We start from the raw sequence: 18,443 nt of genomic DNA, 5'->3' as shown, positions 1-18,443 counted from the left end.
GAACCATGCCTACAATCCAACTAATGCTGAGGAATAACTGGGTAATTCATTTTAAAAATATCCTTGATTTTTGCAGTACAGCATGGTAAATGTGTCAATGAAGAACATTACTGAAATGTATTGTAATATGTAGTATATGCAAAAGGTTATGAAATTAAAATATGCAATTAAAAGTATAAACTCAGTAGAAAAATAAACATCTATGCATACAACCCACAAAGTGTACACTTCAGTGTGTGCAAGATGGAGAAGTCTTCCATTAGAAAAGAGATTGGTGGTATGGTACTGGAAGTTCAAAATGGTATTGAATGTTATAGGAATGTACAACTGTTTTAGGTATATGGATTCTTTGGGTGAGGTTAGAGCAGAAGTATGAATTTAGTGGTGGCCTAAAGATTCAGAAACAAAAAGGCAAATTAAAAACAAACTTTTTTTAATTTCAAGATGTCCATAACTCATGATTTTTTTAATTCTTGTGGTTGTCAATCTATCGTGATGGTGTGAGCCTATAGCACGTAAAGTAAGTAAAAATTTGCCTCGGAGAAGGATTTCATACGAGATAACGCCCAGCCTGTGCTTACCCTCCTGCCCGTGGGCCCCTCGCCTTCCCCTGCCTCCAGCTGTTTAACTCCCAGGGCGCGATCACTTTCCCCCTCGACAGAGTCTGCGCATCGCGCCCCTCCGTTTAGCCCCCGGCCCAGAGCAGCCGCGAAGACGCTGTCATGAGGGCTGAGTCCCGGCTCCCGCAGATGGTACCGCGCATGCTCAGTAACAGCCGCCGGACAGTGCGTCAGGCGGCTGAGCGCGGCCCCAGTGTGAGATCAGACCGGCCCTGCGCTTCACACCGGTCTGGGCGCGGTGCTGCGGGCCCCAACGCCTCGCTGAGTGTTGGCTGGGACGACGCACAGGGCAGGGACCCGTGGACCGCGGCCGGTCCCGCTTCCTACTGGGGAAGTCCCAGGGAGGGCCAGTCTCTGCCAGCGGCCAGCCCGCCGTGTAACGGGAAACCTCCAGGCGGCGGGGCCGTATCACGACAGCTGAGGGCTGCGGAGTTTAGTTGCTCTCCCTGCCTCGACTGCGCGTCTTTGCGGCAGTTCCAGGCCCGGCCGTAAAGCAGCGCGGGTCGCAGACGTAGCGCGCGCGCCAAACTCGGCCCGCGAAAGGGATAAGCTAGTCGCGCGGCGCTAACGCGGCGCCAGCGGCGGGATGGGGCTGCTGGAGCAGTGCGAGGCGGCGTTCGGCGCCGCCGGCCTCTATCAAGTGCTGGGCGTCAGACGGGAGGCCTCGGGGGACGAGATCCGCCGCGGCTACCACAGGGTCTCGCTGCGGGTCCATCCGGACCGCGCGGCCCCAGACCGCAAGGAGGAGGCGACCCGGCACTTCCAGGTGAGCCCGCGGTGGTGAAGGGCAGAGAGACGCCCCCCGGGCCGGGCACCCTGCCGCCCCCCCCAGGAGCGGGCGCCGCTATTGGCCCCCGTTATGCTGACAGCCGCTTTGTGTAAGTGCTCGGGCTCAGCGCCTGTGAGGGAGCTGCAGGGCCACAGCTGCGTGTGAGCAGCAGAGGCTGCTCCCCTTGGCTGTCGCGTGTGGGGGGAGACTGAGCCGCGAGAAGGGGGGCGGGCCGCTGCTCGGAGACTCGGTGCGGAGGGTGACGGTTGTTTCCTCAGCTCCTAGGCAAGGTGTATGCGGTACTGAGTGACCAGGAGCAGCGGGCGCTGTATGACGAGCAGGGGCTTGTAGATGAGGAGTCAGACGCTCTGAGCCAGGACCGCGACTGGGAGGAATACTGGAGACTGCTCTTCAAGAAGGTAGGGGCTGTTGCAGTGAAGGGCTAGTGGCCATGGGGAATTCTCAGCATTGCTACTGGGTGAGTCCCAGATCTAGTGCTCCTAGAAGGGAGGGTGTGTCTGGAATTGCTAAATAATGATCTCTACATCTGGTACATGCTCTAAAAGTGCTGCCGCCCTGGTTAAGGGGAACTTGTTTTTTTTCCAGCTATCTACCATATCTGCCCTGATGTTGTACTGTCCTGGGCAGTTGCTAATTCTGTTGCTCTACCGTTCTCTCACTAGAAGGGAAAACCTATAATGGCAGCAGGCCGTAAAAGAGACCCAGTTTGGGAATATTTTAATGAAGTTCCTCTACCTGTGGGTAAGACAGGCATGCGTGCAAAATGCAAACAGTGCAACAAAGAAATGCAAGGCCTGGTTGCCCGAATGAAACAACATCATGAGAAGTGTTCCTTCTCAGGAGGAAGTTGTATTGAAGATGATGAAAGGAACATGTATGAACATGCAGGATCTTCAGGTTGGTAAACTTTTTAAATTCAAACTTCTTTCTTAAGGACTGCCTGTATTCCTTCTGGACTATTCTTGAATTCTTACGTTTGAGCAAAAAATATAGTTGTTACTCTATGGTACTATTATTTTTGATGCAGTTGTGATAAAGAAATAGCTGAAATAGGCAGATCTTCCTTTTACAATTTCACCTTTAAAGTAGTACTGGATGTCAGTGAATGCAATGAGTAATACTAAATGAGCAGTCTGATAATAATAATTAAATAACTATTGATTTATTTTGTTTAGGAGAATCCATCCTCAACATGCAGGATTCTGAAGACTGTCCACCTTCAAGATCACCATCATTTTCTATAGTTTCAGAGTTATCTGCCAATGATAGTGTTTCAGTCACATCGTGTATGTCACATAGCCACAGTATATCACCTGTAGCAAAAAGAAAAAAAAATCTCTATCATCCAGAAACAACCATAGATAAGTTTGTGATAAAAACCAGCAGATTACAAAAAGAGGTAATTGATGAAAAAATTGCCCGGTTTGTTTATGCAACAAACTCTCCTTTCCGTATAATTGAGAACCCACACTTCATTAACATGGTTCAGTCATTAAGACCAGGATACAGTCCACCCAACAGAGCAGATGTCGCAGGCAAATTGCTAGATAAAGTGTATGAAAGAGAAATTGAGCAGTGTGCAAAAGGTCTAGAGGGCGAAATTGTTAACCTGAGTCTTGATGGGTGGAGCAATGTCCACAATGATCCTTTTGTATGTGCTTGTGTGACAACAGAAGAAGGGAATGTCTTCCTTATAGAAACAATTGATACATCAGGAAATGCACACACAGCAGAATACTTACAAGAAGTAGCAGGAAAAGCTATAACGAACTGTGAAAAAAAATTCAAATGTCTAGTAGGTAGCTTGGTCACAGACAATGTTGCAAATGTATCCAAGATGAGAAGAAATTTAGAAGAGTGTGAAGAGAGTCCTAAGCTAATAACATACGGTTGCAGTGCTCATTTGATGCACCTCCTAGCCAAAGACTTCAGTGTTCCAGAAATAAAAGCTAATGTTGTTGAAATTGCAAAATACTTCCACAACAACCACTTTGCAGCAGCTGCTCTGAAAAAAGTGGGAGGGACCAAGCTAACTCTCCCACAAGACGTGCGATGGAACTCAGTAGTGGACTGTTTTGAGCACTATATCAAGAACTGGCCTAATCTGATGACAGTTTGTGAACAAAATAGTGAAAAAATAGATGGCACTGTCACAGCCAAAGTTCTGAACACTGGGCTTAAGAGAAATGTTGAACGTATGCTGAGTACCCTGAAGCCTATTTCTGTAGCCTTGAACAAAATGCAGGGAAATAGCTGTTTTATTGCTGATGCTGTTGAAATTTGGAAGGAACTGAGTGAGATCTTAAAAAGAGAAATATGTAATGACAGAGTTAAATTACAAGCATTAAAAAAACGAATGGGACAAGCACTATCTCCAGCTCATTTTCTTGCAAATATTCTCAATACTCGGTACCAGGGTCAAACCTTAACTGCTGAAGAAGAGGAGCTGGCTATGACATGGACATCCAGCAATCATCCCTCCATAATGCCAACTATAATAAACTTCAGAGCTAAGGGTGAACCATTCAAGAAATATATGTTTGCTGATGATGTTTTAAAGAAAGTCACACCAGTGAACTGGTGGAAGTCACTTAAGCACTTGGATTCAGAGATTGTTGAAGTGATAATCTCACTTTTAACAGCAGTAGCGTCGTCTGCTGGTGTAGAAAGAATATTTTCTTCCTTTGGATTAAGTCATTCCAAATTGAGAAATCATTTTGGACCTGAAAAAGCAGGAAAGCTTGTTTTTCTTTTCCAGATTATGAACAAACAGGAAAAGGAAGCTGAAGACGACTGAGTTAGAGGGAGAAGCCAATATTTTAAGTTTCTCATGTCGACCTCATAGTCTATTTTAATTTAAAAAATCATTGACTATTTAGTTAAAAACAATTTTAGCAAAAACAAACCTGATTTTAAAAACTTGAATGTTTAACTAAATTCAGAAATTCATGTTTGTTTTGTTAAAATATTTTGTTTGCCGTTAAAGAGAAAAATCTAGAATACAGAAAGTTGTTTTAGTTAAAACAATTTAAATGTCTGTCTGGTGATGTTCTCCTCCTAATACACCATGTCAAGAAAATCCTCCAAATATTAATGATTAGCCTGTTGAATTGGAGACAGTTCACCTCCCAATGACTTCATAAATATCTGCTTCAATTACCTTTTGGTAAATGAAATAACCAAACAATCATTCGTTTTCTGATATAGTTGTAAAACTAATCTGAAAAGTTTTTTCAAAATAAATCACTTACAAAATGTAGTGTGTGCCTTCTAAAAATGAAACCTACATTGATCTCTGAGTTGTGAAGAATATGTATTAAGGTTATAACAACCAACAAGAATGCACTTTTATGCAGAAATTAATGATTAAATCGAGTCTTCCCGACTCATGATTTATATCAAATCCGCCCTAATCTAGCTGAATTAAAACATGTCACTGATCAGTTGGGTAGATGTTCATCTATATCAACAAGATGCTTCCAGGTGTAAACCAAGAGCAAAGTGATGGTTAGGGCTCTAGAAGAGACCTAGAAGAAGATAGTGGGCAGAAAAATTTCCCTTGGCTAGATTGCCTTCACCAAGGTTCAGTCAACAGTGGCTTACTGCAGTGGGTTTACAATGTACTTTGCCCCAAATCTGATCAATCTCAAACTGCCGTGGTGTCAAAGGAGAGGGCAAACACATGGTCTTCTCTCAGGTGTCCTTGATAATACTAGTTATTTCAATGGGCTTTTATCATGAGATGCTGGTGACGCAAAAGTCAGTTGTAGTTCAATTCCTTCTGGAGACAGACAGCCTGGAGGCTGATGCTCTTAAAATAATGTAGTTACTGAATGATAAAGTTCAATCTTGGTATCCCTTCTCTTCAACTTGAATGTGTAGCTGCTTTTAAGGGGAGCAGTGGGGGCAAGAAATCTAACTGGCTTCAAGACTCAGCTTCATAAGTTTATGGAGGGGATGGTGTGATGGGTGTGCCTACAATGGCATGTGGCCTATTGGGACTGCCAGTAGCAAAAATCCCCAATGGCCAGACGTGGGACGCTAGATGGAGAGGGCTCTGAGTTACTACAGATAGTTCTTTCCCAGGTACCTGCCTGGTGGGTCTTGCCCACATACTCAGGGTCTAACTGAAACCCATATTTGGGGACAGGAAGGAATTTTTCACTGGGTCAGATTGGCAGAGACCCTGGGGGTTTTCACCTTCCTCTGCAGCATGGGACATGGGTCACTTGCAAGTTTAAACTAGTGTAAATGGTGAATTCTCTGTAATTGTTAAGTCTTTAATGATTTGAGGACTTCAGTAACTCAGACAGAAATTATGGGTCTATTACAGGAGTGGGTGGATGAGGTTCTGTGGCCTGCAAAGTGCAGGAGGTCAGACTAAAATAAAGTATGTATTGGTAAGAATAACCAGGCTGGGCTCACAGCTCAGGCTGTCTCCCGGGGTGGAGGGTGGGGGCTCCAGTTTTGAGCCTGGTGGCTGGCTGATAACTTGGGGTGAGAGGGAAGCTGTGAGCCCAGGTTGGGCTCAATTTCACAGCATGGAGCCTACCAGCAGTGAAATGGTCATTTTTGTCAGTTTCAGGGCTCCAGATGTGAGCCCTAGCACTGCTGCTCTGAGTCCAGGCAGCCATGAAACTGACAAGAATGAGAGCCAGGAGCCATTATAAGTAATGCAGTATCTACACCGGGGTGGGCAAACTAGAGCCTGCGGGCTGGACCTGGCTGGCAAGCTATTTTAAGCTGGCTTGCGAACTCCAGCTGGGGCGCTGGGTTAGGAGCCGTACCACGCGGCTCCCGGAAGCCTCGGCATGGCCCCGCTCCAAGGGTTGGGAGCTGCTCCACGCCTAGGAGCCGGAGAAGGGACATGCCAGTGCTTCTAGGAGCTGCTTGAGGTAAGCACCGCTCAGAGCCTGCACCCCATAGTCTCTCCCCATGCCCCAGCCCTGATCTCCCCCTCCTGCTCTCCAAACCCCTCGGTCCCAGCATGGAGCACCCTCCTGCACCCCAAACTTCTCATCCCCAGCCTCACTTCAGAGCCTACACCCCCAGCCAGAGCCCTCACCCCCTCCTGCACCCCAACCTCAATTTTGTGAGCATTCATGGCCCGACGTACAATTTCTATTCCCCGATGTGACCCTGAGGCCAAAAAGTTTGCCCGTCCTGGTCTACACGGACGCTGCGTTGCCCTAACCTCATGGAGGTGCAGTTATGTCGGTGTCGCAGGCCGCTTACTTCAGTGGAAGCAGCATTCTAGTATAGACAGAGACATAATTAGGTCGATGTCAGCTGCCTTACATGGACCTAACTCTGTAGTGTAGACCAAGCCTAAGTGCCTATGGGTATGTCTATACTTAAATCGCTACAGCAGCAGAGCTGCAGCACTTCAGTGTAGATCGCATTCCACAAGATTAACGAGGGCCTCCTTGACATGCCTTAAGCATATTCCCATTGTAGAAATTTGCAGAGCTGCTACATGGACATTATGCATTACACCTAGCATCCCAATAGGATGCTCAGTTTATTAGAGCCTCCATGTCCCACTTCCTTCAGATGACAGTACTGCTTTTCAAATTGTCCCATGAGTTTGAATGGGTGGAGTCCTTCCTAAAGAATTCCCATTACTGGCGAATAACCTTCATTTCCCTTTTTAGAATACTTTTTAACATCAAAATTTGGGCTGGAAAACTTGAATGTGTATCTAAATTTCTTTTCTTTTCTAATCTGACATTGAGAATTTGCCTTCTGTGGTAAATAAATCTTGATGTTTTAACTTTAATTTTTAAAATTTCAGATCACCATAAAAGATATTGAAGACTTTGAAAAGAAGTACAAAGGTTCAGAAGAAGAGTTGGCTGATGTTAAAGCAGCATATGAAGATTTCAAGGGAGACATAGACAAAATTATGGAATCTGTGCTGTGTGTTGATTATACAGATGAGCCAAGAATAAGGAAGATCATACAACAAGCCATTGATTCTGGAGAAGTTCCATCCTACAAAGTCTTTGTAAAAGAGTCGAAGCAAAAAATGAATGCAAGGAAAAGGAGGGTATGTTACTGCACATGCAAGGGGTCAAAGGGGAAAATTATTGAATATTTACACTTGGCAGGAAGTATTCTTTTCAAATCCATGTAAACTGTGCCTCAGTTTACAAATTCTCTCCCCATTGGAAAAACATAGAAAGTTTCTAGACTTAGATTCAAACTTTAAGTCCAGCAACTCATGATGGTGTCTCAGTTCTTTCTTTATAAAACTCATCCTATTTTGTCTTTTCAACAGTAACTAAGGCTTTGTCTACACTAGCACTTTTGTTGGAAAACTTTTGTCAGTCAGGGGTGTGGGGAAAAAAAACAACCCCCTGACTGACACAAGTTTAGTTGACAAAAGTGCCAGTGTGGCCAGCACTTTGTCAGCAGAAGATGTTCTCCTGCCGACAACTATTGCCATGCCTTAGGGGTGGTTTAATTATGCCAGCGGGAGAGCTTTCTCCCACTGGCATAGAGTGGCAACACAGGACACCTTGCAGCGGTGCAGCCTTACATATAAACATAGCCTTAGTTTTTCAAATGTCATGTCCTTTAATTGCAGTCAGTTTGCTGCTAAGGGTTTCAGTGCAATAATAGACACTTTCTACTTGCATTTCATTTGTTTGAATACCATACCCACTTTGCTAACAGCTTATCAAAGTTCAAAATATTGGAGCAGATCAGTGTCTTTTGATTCAAATCTAAAGGGACAATGTTAGGCCAAAAAACTGTCTTCTGGAATCATACTATATATTTATTCTTTATATGAGACAGTGCATGCAGCAATTTTATTGATAGCTGAATGATAAAAAGTTGTTAAAATTCAGATGCGAAGAAGCAAAAACGGGGTAGGATTTCCTAATAGCGGAACCAGTACTGGACATTTGTTTAATGCAGACAACACTTTTTAAGGCCAAACAACTTTGAACAAATAACTTTTTCCACTAGCGTTTTTTGCTACTTTGCTCCTCTGTTTTGTATTTAGACACAAAAGGAAATATTCAGTGACTCTTGTAATAAAACTTTGGTCAAATAACATGCTGTTTGTTTTCGTCTAAGCAGCTAGTTACTATTTCAGGCTCAAGAAGAAGCTAAAGAGGCAGAAAAGACCAGGGAGGAACTCGGTCTTGGTGATGGGGAAGATGACTTGAAAGCACTAATTCAAGTAAGATTTGAGGATCTCTGCAAAGAAGGCTTTTTATGTCTTTGACTTCAGATAGTTACCTTTTGGTGCCCAAATGCCAGTAGGCTAATATGGTTGCAGATTATTGCATATTGGAAAAAATCTACTGGAGATTAGAATGAGTCCTAGTGTTGAATTTTGTGCCTTTCATTTAGTCTTCAGAAGGCTCTGATTAACACTGAATATGATGCAAAATTTTATTTAATAAAATCACTTAGACAACCTGGTTCACTGTAGTTATACTTATTCTGGTCCCAAATAAACCATGAAAGTTTAGACTGGGAACCTAGGAATTGCTATACTGAATAGATACCACAATAAAGGAACCATTGATGTGTTTGCAGTCCCTGATGGGTGTAGACACGAATGTTCTTCATTGGCTTTGTACTTTACTCTCTGAAAGATTCCACAGGTTGTGTGGTGGTAGTTGGCCCTGAGGTCTCTATCCTGTTGGGTACCATAAGGAACTAGTCTGTCACCCCTTATTTAATGTGCATGTGAGGCCACTCCTTAGTGAGATGTGTTGAAGTGTTCTCATACTGATAACATCCAGCTTTATATAGCTAGCTTGTCCATCCCAGATCGTGTTGTCAAGTAGGCAAATTTGGGCCATGAATAAGGGCAAGAAAGCTGAGTTTGAATCCTGAGAATATTAGTGAATATGGAAGATTGGAAGACACAACTTGTAGTTAGCAGATATGTTATAATTTCCTCTTATTACAAATGAAGGCCAGACATCCTCACAGGTTGCATCTTGAGGTATATAGTTAGATTCTCAGCTGTTTTTAAAGGACAAAAGAGCATCTGCAACCAAGCTGGCTTTTTACTATCTGTGTCTGACCAGGAGGCTACATTCTTTTTTTTCTGAGGTGGCCATGCTGCCATGATCTGTGCTTGTCACCTGTAGGTAGGACAACTGCAGTGCATTCTACATGAGATTACACTTTAAGTTTATTTAAAATCTGAAGTTATGAAGAATGTAGTAACTTGATAGTTAAGTGAAGGGTCTTCCTGTGAACACATGATATCAATACTCCAAGAGCTTTAGTGGCTGCTTAATGTTTTTCAGGTGGAGTTTAAGGTATTGGTTTTTACTTATAAAGTTCAGTGGCCTGCTTCTCAGAAGTGCTGAGCAGCCACTAGTCCATTGAAGTCAAGGAGAACTGCATGCTCAGCTCCTTTGAAAAGCAAGCTATAAGTGACCTGAGATTTTTCAGTTTGAGGAATTGTGTTACTCCCCATGACATATTGTCACTGTTGAGGTTCGTGGAGGTGCCTGAGTTTGACTTTGAGCTCCCTCTGTATATATGAAGGAGCTTCTGACAAAGGGTGTTGCATGAAGAACCCTTGACTTTGGAATTCATTGCATCTGTTCTCCCTGCCTTGATCTGAAATATTCGGAATCTGCTGATCTTCCCCATATCCAGCAAGGCCCATCTGAGTAGGCATTTAGAAAACACTGAGGGGGCTACAGGAGGGATGGTTTGCTTTGGAAGGGCATGTGAAGATGTTGATTTGAATTATGCTGCTGATATGTTTGTAGGGCTGGCAGAGGAAATGTACTGCTGTTTAGGTTATATTTTTGAATTGTAACTATTTTAGTTAATGGCAAGGAAGCCTCCTGTGAGTCTCTTATGCTGTATTTGTATAAACAAATTAGATACCTAGATCATTTCTCCTTTCCAGAATATAGTTCTGGTCTGTTACCTCCTTCCAGGAACCCACCCCCATTGTCAATCAGTTAATATTTTTGTTAACCTTTTCTAGCCTCTATCTTTAAATTTATTTTTAGATACTAGATTAAGGTGGACCATAGATTTTTACATAATTGTATTACATATTCCATATTCTCTTAGTACATATCAACGTCCTATTTAACTATACAGGTTATTCTAATGAAGTTGGATCTCACAATGACTTTTTGGTAAACAGATTTCTCGTTCATTTTATAGAGCAGAAATAAAGATAGAAAAAAAGAAATAGATGACTTTCTGGCTCAAATGGAAGCAAAGTATGGAAACAATTCCAAAAAAGGAGGAAAGAAAACAGCACCCAAGAAGGCAAAGAAATAATTATCTATTGACTTTCTAGCCTGTATGTCAATCCACAAATGAACACCTAAGTTCCAGTGAATCTCTGCAACCTTCCTGACTTCCACTGTAGAGCACATGCGCATCAATTCATTGTGGCTGGGAAGATATGATAGCAAGTGAGATGAAAACGAACTTTTTGGTGACACAATTTTAAATCTTCTCCTAAATTTTCATTAGGATTAAATAGGTTATTGGATTACCATTGGAACCCAGATAAGGGTTGTAAATGTACTATTTGGGATCTGTATGTCTGTCAAAATTTGAATTATGTAAGCACATCAAAACCCAACGGGTGAGACTGCTGGTGGCAAAACAATGTAATTTGACAGGATTGATAGTCTTAAAAATGTTGGTCTGTGTCGTGTTACCTGAATATCTTTTCTAGTTCTGTTTTATGCTTACCAGTTTCCTCTGTAATACCCTGTTGCTCTTCTTATGGTCTTTGCACTTCAGCAGGGCAAGAGTTTTTCAAATATTTGTGGTTTTATTAAAGATATTTTTGAAAGCTGGCTTAAATAAAAACGTTTTTGCAAAACTGCAGTACTCTTGTTTTTTTCAACCCCATGTTTTTGCAAGTGTTTTTATAGATGTGTCTAAAATAGAACTGTAATAATGAAATTGACTATCTGTTCAAACACCTGATGTTGAATTGCCTAACATGAAGTAATACTGCACAATATTACAGCATCTGACAGAAAACCAACCATTCAAGCAAAATGATGGACATATATTCCCACAATGGCATGCGGTTATGTCGACACTTGTCCTGCAAGAGGCCTGTCACCAGTTCATTATTTCCATAATGAAGCCCTCTTTCTGTAAGTTGTATGAAAGTTCTCATGGAACTGGTCTATTGTAAAAATACAAGTAAGTTAAGCAACTTCATAAGAAAAAAATCTAAGTGAAGTAATAGTCCTGTAGTAAGTTTAGTAAGAATAATTTAAAGGCAGCAGAAATTCATGTAATATGCCTTGGTATAAATTGGAGGGGCAGTTAATTTAAAAAATGCATTAGCTGAAAGAAACTGTATTTAGACACAGCCTTATTTTATTTTGTGAAACCTATTTCTGTAGGCCTTTTTAGTAGCCAGGTGCTAAACATTTGCAACTTGAAGCTAATGGAAATTACAGGTACTCATCAGTTTCTAAGATCACTCCCTGAATTTAAGGTTGACTAGAACTGTATTGAAATGATTGAGTGTTTTGAGAATAGTATTTCATGCTTAGTTACCTCATTGCTTTTAACAGTTATTACCCTGAAGCTGACAGACGAACTATATTAAATCTTTAACTAACTATGATTGGGTGCAAAACAAATCTTACCAAACAAAAGCATTCAGTAGTGCAAACTTTTGACATCTGTTGGTCCCTTTTTATCATGCACAGGAATTGTATCTGTAACGAGATTGAATTTTGGTAAAAATAAGTCTCCAGAGCTCATCTCAGGCTACAAACTACATGTACCTTTAGTTAGGGGCCATAATACCATCAAAGCTGCATTTGTCTTGTGTGTGTTAATAGGGTATCACAAACAGAGGAGTGGCAGAGAAAAATATTTTGGTCCCTAACACAAGGGTTGCCATATGGCCTGATTTGAACTATTTTGACTGTTTTAATTTAGATAATTTTCATTTCCTTAAAGGAAGGAATCTTTGTAGTGACCAAGATGAGTAGACTATGGATTCAGTTATAAAGAGATTATAATTGGTCAGTCAACTGGTACAGCCCATTTAGTTCCCTGGAAAAGACAGTGATTGCCTTTAACTATCATGTTTAAGTTAATGCCTTTAGCTAATTCAATGGTGCTTTGGTATGTTGTGTATCATTCTGTCTAACCGTCTGAGATAAGACCACTAAATCTTAAGGAAGGGAACCCCCCATGCCTGTTAAGGATTGCTCTGTGTTGTACAGCACCTAGCACAATGGGGTCATGGTCTGACTGTGGCTCCTAGGCACAACAGGAATACAAATAAGTCTCTTGCCTACACTATTCTTTCATATTTCTGAACAGAGGATGGTTGAACCAAGAAGACAGAGGGTTGGACTGCTTTTCCATGAACAGGAATTTTTGAGGTGAGGTCTTTACATCAGGAGGGGAGGGAGGAAAATCTGAGTAAAAAAGTTGCTAAAAGACACAGTGGTTGGTGGAATTTGTAACCTGTTTTTTGGTGAGAGAGAGAGGGCTAAATCGCTGCATGTGCTAAGACTATGATTGTAAAAGATATTTTTTCCTCTATCTGAGCAAGATGACTTCTAGTAGTAATGGGACTTATGTGGCCACTAAAGAGCAAATGTGCCCTGTGATAGTCATTTCAATCTCTCTTCGTGAAGCTTGTAGTATCATGTATGTACTTTCAGTGGGCAACAGTGAAGCCATTTTAACAAAACACATTTACAAACTATTCCTCAATATTTTCAAATTACAAACGAACAAATGAAGTTTAGAAAAGGTTCTTTTTAATTGCATATAAAAGGTGACAATTTGTTTATTAAAGAATCAGCTCCCTCAAAGTAACTGTCTTCACATTTTAGCAGAATACGTTTTTGTTCAAAAATAACAGGTTACCCTCAATTTATGACTATACATATATTTGCAGTCTGGCACTTACTGTTAATAGTAAGACCTGAAGCTAATCGTAGTTAAACTGAATTACAGTTTAGCTGCTTTACTGTGAAATTGTTGCATTTAATGTATAAGCTACATTTAAGTCTTAATAGTAACTGTTTCTAATATATCCCAGTATGTCTATCTTACAAAAGCAGAATGTGTCTGTGCCTAAGAAAGCTCTCATGTGTGACTGAAATGGTGAAAGATGCAGGTGCACAGAAACACTTCTTTAGTCACTCTAATTTGTTTCAAAATGGAGACAGATTCATCTGCTGAAATTACTTAAAATATTTAATTAAGAAGAATATTTAAAGGATTCTCTTACTTTGAGTAGTGTGGGGGAATAAATTTTCAGCAAAATGATTGCTTTTGTCCCTTGACAACACTTGCCTGAGTCGCTGGTGTAGTTTATTATACAGGAAGGGACAGTAGCATGCTACAGTTAAGACTGCAAGTTAAAATTAGCAAATGTGGAAGCATAAGATTTCATCTTTATTTGCTACCTTATTTTATGCAACTGTTTATCTGATATACTCACCACAGGAGCTACAGTTTGTCTGAATTAACTGAACACCCCAGTTGTACAGGCAGCATTATATGCAATAAGTTTACTAATTTTTGATAGAGAAATCATGCCAGAAATATCAATGTAGTAATTAAGATTTAAAAAAAACCCTTTTAATATATAGTAAATAGATTGCTGTGAAAAGTGCAATAGTCTCTCACAAAGTTAGCCCTTAGGCAACTATTCCAGTAGTGCCACTGCTGCAGTAATGGGAAGCAGAGAGTCCTGAGCCAATAGTCCTTTTTAATATGAAAAATATTAGCAATGGTTTAGTGGAAAATTTGGTAGACTTTTAGGATACAAGCTTTAGTGTTCACCAGAATAACAAAACCTGGTCTACAGGAAGAAAACTGAAATGTGCTGAGTACCCTATAGTCTTTGGCAGCTGCTTTTTAAAAATATAACATACAAAAATAAGATCCTTCATGAAGATGTTCTTAAATTCTTCTGTAAACAAGTTTGATATTGCTGAGATTCAACACTGTTTCATGAGCATCCAGATGTGCTCACTGCATCATGGTGAGAGTTCATTATTCATTATAGTCCTTGTCTGCTTCTTGTAACTGATCCACCTCTGCTGTGAGCTCTTCCAGAACCATGTAGCTGAAGTCCTACTACATAAAGATTAGGTAAAACATCCATTTTAGTATCTGCTAGAAGTCTTAAATACCAAAACCATATACATCCATGTTTTCAATGTTAAAATACACTTTCCTTTAATTTATTTATTAGCAATTGCATTATCTTCATATTTCAGTATCCTATCTACTGGCAGTGGCCAATACCAGGTGCCCCAGAGGGAGTGAACCTAAGAGGTAACGATCAAGTGATCTCTCTCCTGCCATCCATCTCCACCCTCTGATAAACAGAGGCTAGGGACACCATTCCTTACTCATCCTGACTAATAGCCATTAATGGACTTAACCTCCATGAATTTATCTAGTTCTCTTTTAAACCCTGTTATAGTTCTACCCTTCACAACCTCCTCAGGCAAGGAGTTCTACAGGTTGACTGCGCTGTGTGAAGAACAACTTCCTTTTATTTGTTTTAAACCTGCTGACCATTAATTTCATTTGGTGACCCCTAGTTCTTATGGGAACAAGTAAATAACTTTTCCTTATTCACTTTCTCCACACCACTCATGATTTTATATACTTCTATCATATCCCCCCCTTAGTCTCCTCTTTTCTAAGGTGCAAAGTCCTAGTCTCTTTAATCTCTCCTCAGATGGGATCCATTCCAAACCTGTAATCATTGTAGTTGCCTTTCTCTGAACCTTTTCTAATGCCAGTATATCCTTTTTGAGATGAGGAGACATAATCTATATGCAGTATTCAATATGTGGGCGAACCATGGATTTATATAAGGGCAATAAGATATTCTCTGTCTTACTCTCTATCCCTTTTTAAATGATTCCTAACATCCTGTTTGATTTTTTTGACTGCAGCTGCACACTGCATGGATGTCTTCAGAGAACTATCCATGATGACTCCAAGATCTCTTTCCTGATTAGTTGAACTTAAATTAGTCCCCATCATATTGTATGTATAGTTGGGGTTATTTTTTCCAATGTGCATTACTTTACATTTATCCACATTAAATTTCATTTGCCATTTTCTTGCCCAATCACTTAGATTTGTGAGATCTTTTTGCAGTTCTTCAGTCTGCTTTGGTCTTTACTACCTTGAGCAGTTTAGAATCCTCTGCAAACTTTGCCACCTCACTGTTTACCCCTTTCTCCACATCATTTATGAATAAGTTGAATAGGATTGGTCCTAAGACTGACCTTGGGGGAGCACAACTAGTTACCCCTCTCCATTCTGAAAATTTACCATTTATTCCTGCCCTTTGTTCCCTGTCTCTTAACCAGTTCTCAACCCATGAAAGGACCTTCCCTTTTATCCCGTGACAACTTAATTTACATATGAGCCTTTGGTGAGAGACCTTGTCAAAAGCTATCTGGAAATCTAAGTACGCTGTGCCCACTGGATCCTTCTTGTCCACATGTTTGTTGACACCTTCAAAGAACTCTAATAGATTAGTAAGACATGATTTCACTTTACAGAAACCATGTTGACTTTTGCCCCACAATTTATGTTCTTCTATGTGTCTGACAATTTTATTCTTTACTATTGTTTCAACTAATTTGCCCGGTACTGACGTTAGACTTACCGGTCAGTAATTGCCGGGATCACCTCTGGAGCCCTTTTTAAATATTGGCGTTACATTAGCTATCTTCCAGTCAGTGGATACAGAAGCCGATTTAAAGGACAGGTTGCAAACCATAGTTAATAGTTCTGCAATTTCACATTTGAGCTCTTTCAGAACTCTTGGGTGAATTCTATCTGATCCCAGTGACTTGTTGTTGTTAAGTTTATCAATTAATTCCAAAACCACCTCTAGTGCCACTTCAATCTATGACAATTCCTCAGATTTGTCACCTACAAAGGACAGCTCAGGTTTGGGAATCTCCCCAACATCCTCAGCCATGAAGACTGAAACAAAGAATTCATTTAGTTTCTCTGCAATGACTTTATCGTCTTTAAATGCTCCTTTTGTATCTCGATCAGCCAGGGGCCCCACTGGTTGTTTAGCAGGCTTCCTGCTTCTGATATAGTTCAAAAGGTAATTTTTTTTTTTTAGTTTTTGGCTAACCATTCTTCAGACTCCTTTTTGGCATTTCTTATTACATTTTTATACTGAATTTGGCAATGTTTGTACTCCTTTCTATTTACCTTGGTTAAAAGTAGCTGCTGTATTATTGTGGACTGCTCTGTGACATGATCCATTAAAAAGCTTTGTACCAAGAATACTTGAAATTCCAGTGCTTGTGAGAAGTACCAGCATAAATACAGGAGAGTCTAATATTTACCATCCTTAAAAAAATCATGATTTTTAAGACAGACCAAAAGAAGAAACTGTCTTCTCTTGTAGGCAATACTCCCTTTGGCTATGGATGTTTCAGCTTGAAAAATCAGTGTGAAGTGTACATAAAACACGCACACAATTCAGGCACCAATTTCCCCTTTTTCCTTTTTGATGCTAGATCATGCATCCTAGTTCCTTCCACTCAGACATGCCCTTTGAGCGCTCTCCAGCCTGGGCCCTATTCAGATACTTAACCTCACCACCATTAGAGTATTTAGGTTCTATACAAAGTCTGGCAGCAATGGGAGAGGAGGAGTTGAGGGGAGCTTGGCCTGAGAAGGAGCTGATTCCCTGGAGGCTTGGTGGGGAGAGAGAAACACATGCATACTTGTACCCTATCCCAACTGTGCCTTTAGGGCTTGTCTACGTGGCAAGTTTTCTGTGCAGCAAGCTGGGGTAAATTTCTACATCATAGTAGTTTTGTCATATCACATAGTAATGTCCTTTGTAGACACTGCTAAGGAGCATAAAGTCCTGGATGTTGGCTTGACGTACTATTACTTGAAGTGCACTGTATCAATATCCACACAAGGTGTTTCTGCAGGGCAAGCTGGTGCACTGTAGCTTCGTAACCTGGCTTGCTGCACAGTAACTTGCTATTTAAAGTGTTTAATACTCTCCCTCCACTCCAGTCCAGAACTAAGTAGGGGAAATAACATGGAGATGCTGCTAGGGCATGTTGGTGTGCATTTCGTTCCTGGAGAATTTATATGCCAGACCCTTCCTGTTGCTATCCCTTCTTGGGCTGGTTTCTGCTGTGCTCACTAGCTGAGTGAGTGGCTGCTTCATTGAACTATATTGCACTGATTCTGATGGATGGAAAATTATGCCTTATCAGAGTTAACACCACAAATCATGGGACTCAAGAATTCCACCAGAAAGGGACAACCTCTAAGAGCTTTCTAATAGTACAACAGATGGTCAGGGGAAAAAACTGAATTGTTACTATGTGCTTCAACACTGAGCTGAAGGAACTACCAGATGCTCTCCATAACTGTTCAATCATTGACAAGGATACCAGCCACCTCTCATACAGTAAATAAGCACCCTGACTTTCACAATAAGCCAAAAATCAAGCTAGTCCCATTTCAAAACAAGGCCAAAACAAACCAATCCCTATGAACCCCAACAGTCTACTAACTAATCTCCCCGGTGTGCACTCTGGGACTGTGGTGGGCCTGCTGTGCACCCCTGACTCTCTCCCCCGTTGTCCCTGCTTTCCAGGAGCCAATCAAAAAAAAGAAGCAACAAGCTACTCACAAGCCAATTAAGCCAAAAACAAGCCTAATTTCTGCATTTTTTTTATGGGTTTGGCATGTCTGATACCAGCTCAGATAATAAATACCATCCTAACACCTATCCACTAGGAATCTGACAGACCATCAACTATCAGATACAAATACACCAAGAACATTTAACAGTTGTCAAGTCTGCTGCCTCATTTCTTACCCAATGGAGGATGATCTCTCTCCTCCTTTAAAGAATGACCCAGAGCATGATGGTGAAAAGAACTAATTCAGGAAGAACTAGATATCCCTAACTTGATACCTCTCACTCTTATGTTAATAGAATCTGTAGAGCAATAAACATTCCAGTATTAAGATAGATACAGAGGATGGGTTTTGAGTTT

The 18,443-nt window shown here is 41.1% G+C and overlaps 2 protein-coding genes and 1 long non-coding RNA gene across 11 annotated transcripts in view; 1 reads left to right on the top strand and 2 right to left on the bottom strand.

The window, feature by feature from the left end:
• The window catches only part of LOC123373588, a 34,567-nt gene extending 33,728 nt beyond the window's left edge, over positions 1 to 839 (bottom strand). For both annotated transcript variants that reach the window (XR_006580770.1, XR_006580769.1), the window contains exon 1: positions 582 to 839. This is a non-coding gene — a long non-coding RNA (uncharacterized LOC123373588). The remainder of the gene's footprint in view (positions 1 to 581) is intronic.
• DNAJC9 (DnaJ heat shock protein family (Hsp40) member C9) lies at positions 820 to 11,251 on the top strand. Its single transcript, XM_045022585.1, has 5 exons — positions 820 to 1,386; positions 1,668 to 1,808; positions 7,205 to 7,459; positions 8,516 to 8,602; positions 10,573 to 11,251. Exons 1-5 carry the CDS (start codon positions 1,207 to 1,209, stop codon positions 10,690 to 10,692), a joined length of 783 nt encoding a protein of 260 aa, XP_044878520.1. The 5' UTR covers positions 820 to 1,206; the 3' UTR covers positions 10,693 to 11,251.
• FAM149B1 (family with sequence similarity 149 member B1) overlaps positions 2,665 to 18,443 on the bottom strand; it is a 38,821-nt gene continuing 23,042 nt past the window's right edge. For 6 of the 8 annotated variants that reach the window (XM_045022556.1, XM_045022561.1, XM_045022562.1 and 3 more), the window contains one exon: positions 13,153 to 14,499. In XM_045022556.1, coding sequence (XP_044878491.1) covers positions 14,423 to 14,499 — 77 coding nt within the window. In that variant the 3' untranslated portion in view covers positions 13,153 to 14,422. Of the gene's footprint in view, positions 2,724 to 12,035; positions 12,108 to 13,152; positions 14,500 to 18,443 lie in introns of those variants that run through there. The other 2 variants (XM_045022560.1, XM_045022557.1) reach the window with 1 other exon arrangement.

The sequence above is a fragment of the Mauremys mutica genome, chromosome 7 (genome assembly GCF_020497125.1).
Source record: "Mauremys mutica isolate MM-2020 ecotype Southern chromosome 7, ASM2049712v1, whole genome shotgun sequence".
In the NCBI taxonomy this organism is placed as follows: Eukaryota; Metazoa; Chordata; order Testudines; family Geoemydidae; genus Mauremys; species Mauremys mutica.
Note: the sequence above shows the minus strand (reverse complement) of the source record. Positions and strands in the feature narration are given on the sequence as shown.

Excerpts from the sequence above, each read along its gene's own strand:
- DNAJC9 (XM_045022585.1), top strand. The coding sequence starts at position 1,207 with ATGGGGCTGCTGGAGCAGTGCGAGGCGGCGTTCGGCGCCGCCGGCCTC. Across the intron at positions 1,809-7,204 it reads GGAGACTGCTCTTCAAGAAG|ATCACCATAAAAGATATTGA; the intron begins GTAGGGGCTGTT and ends TTAAAATTTCAG. Across the intron at positions 7,460-8,515 it reads TGAATGCAAGGAAAAGGAGG|GCTCAAGAAGAAGCTAAAGA; the intron begins GTATGTTACTGC and ends TTACTATTTCAG.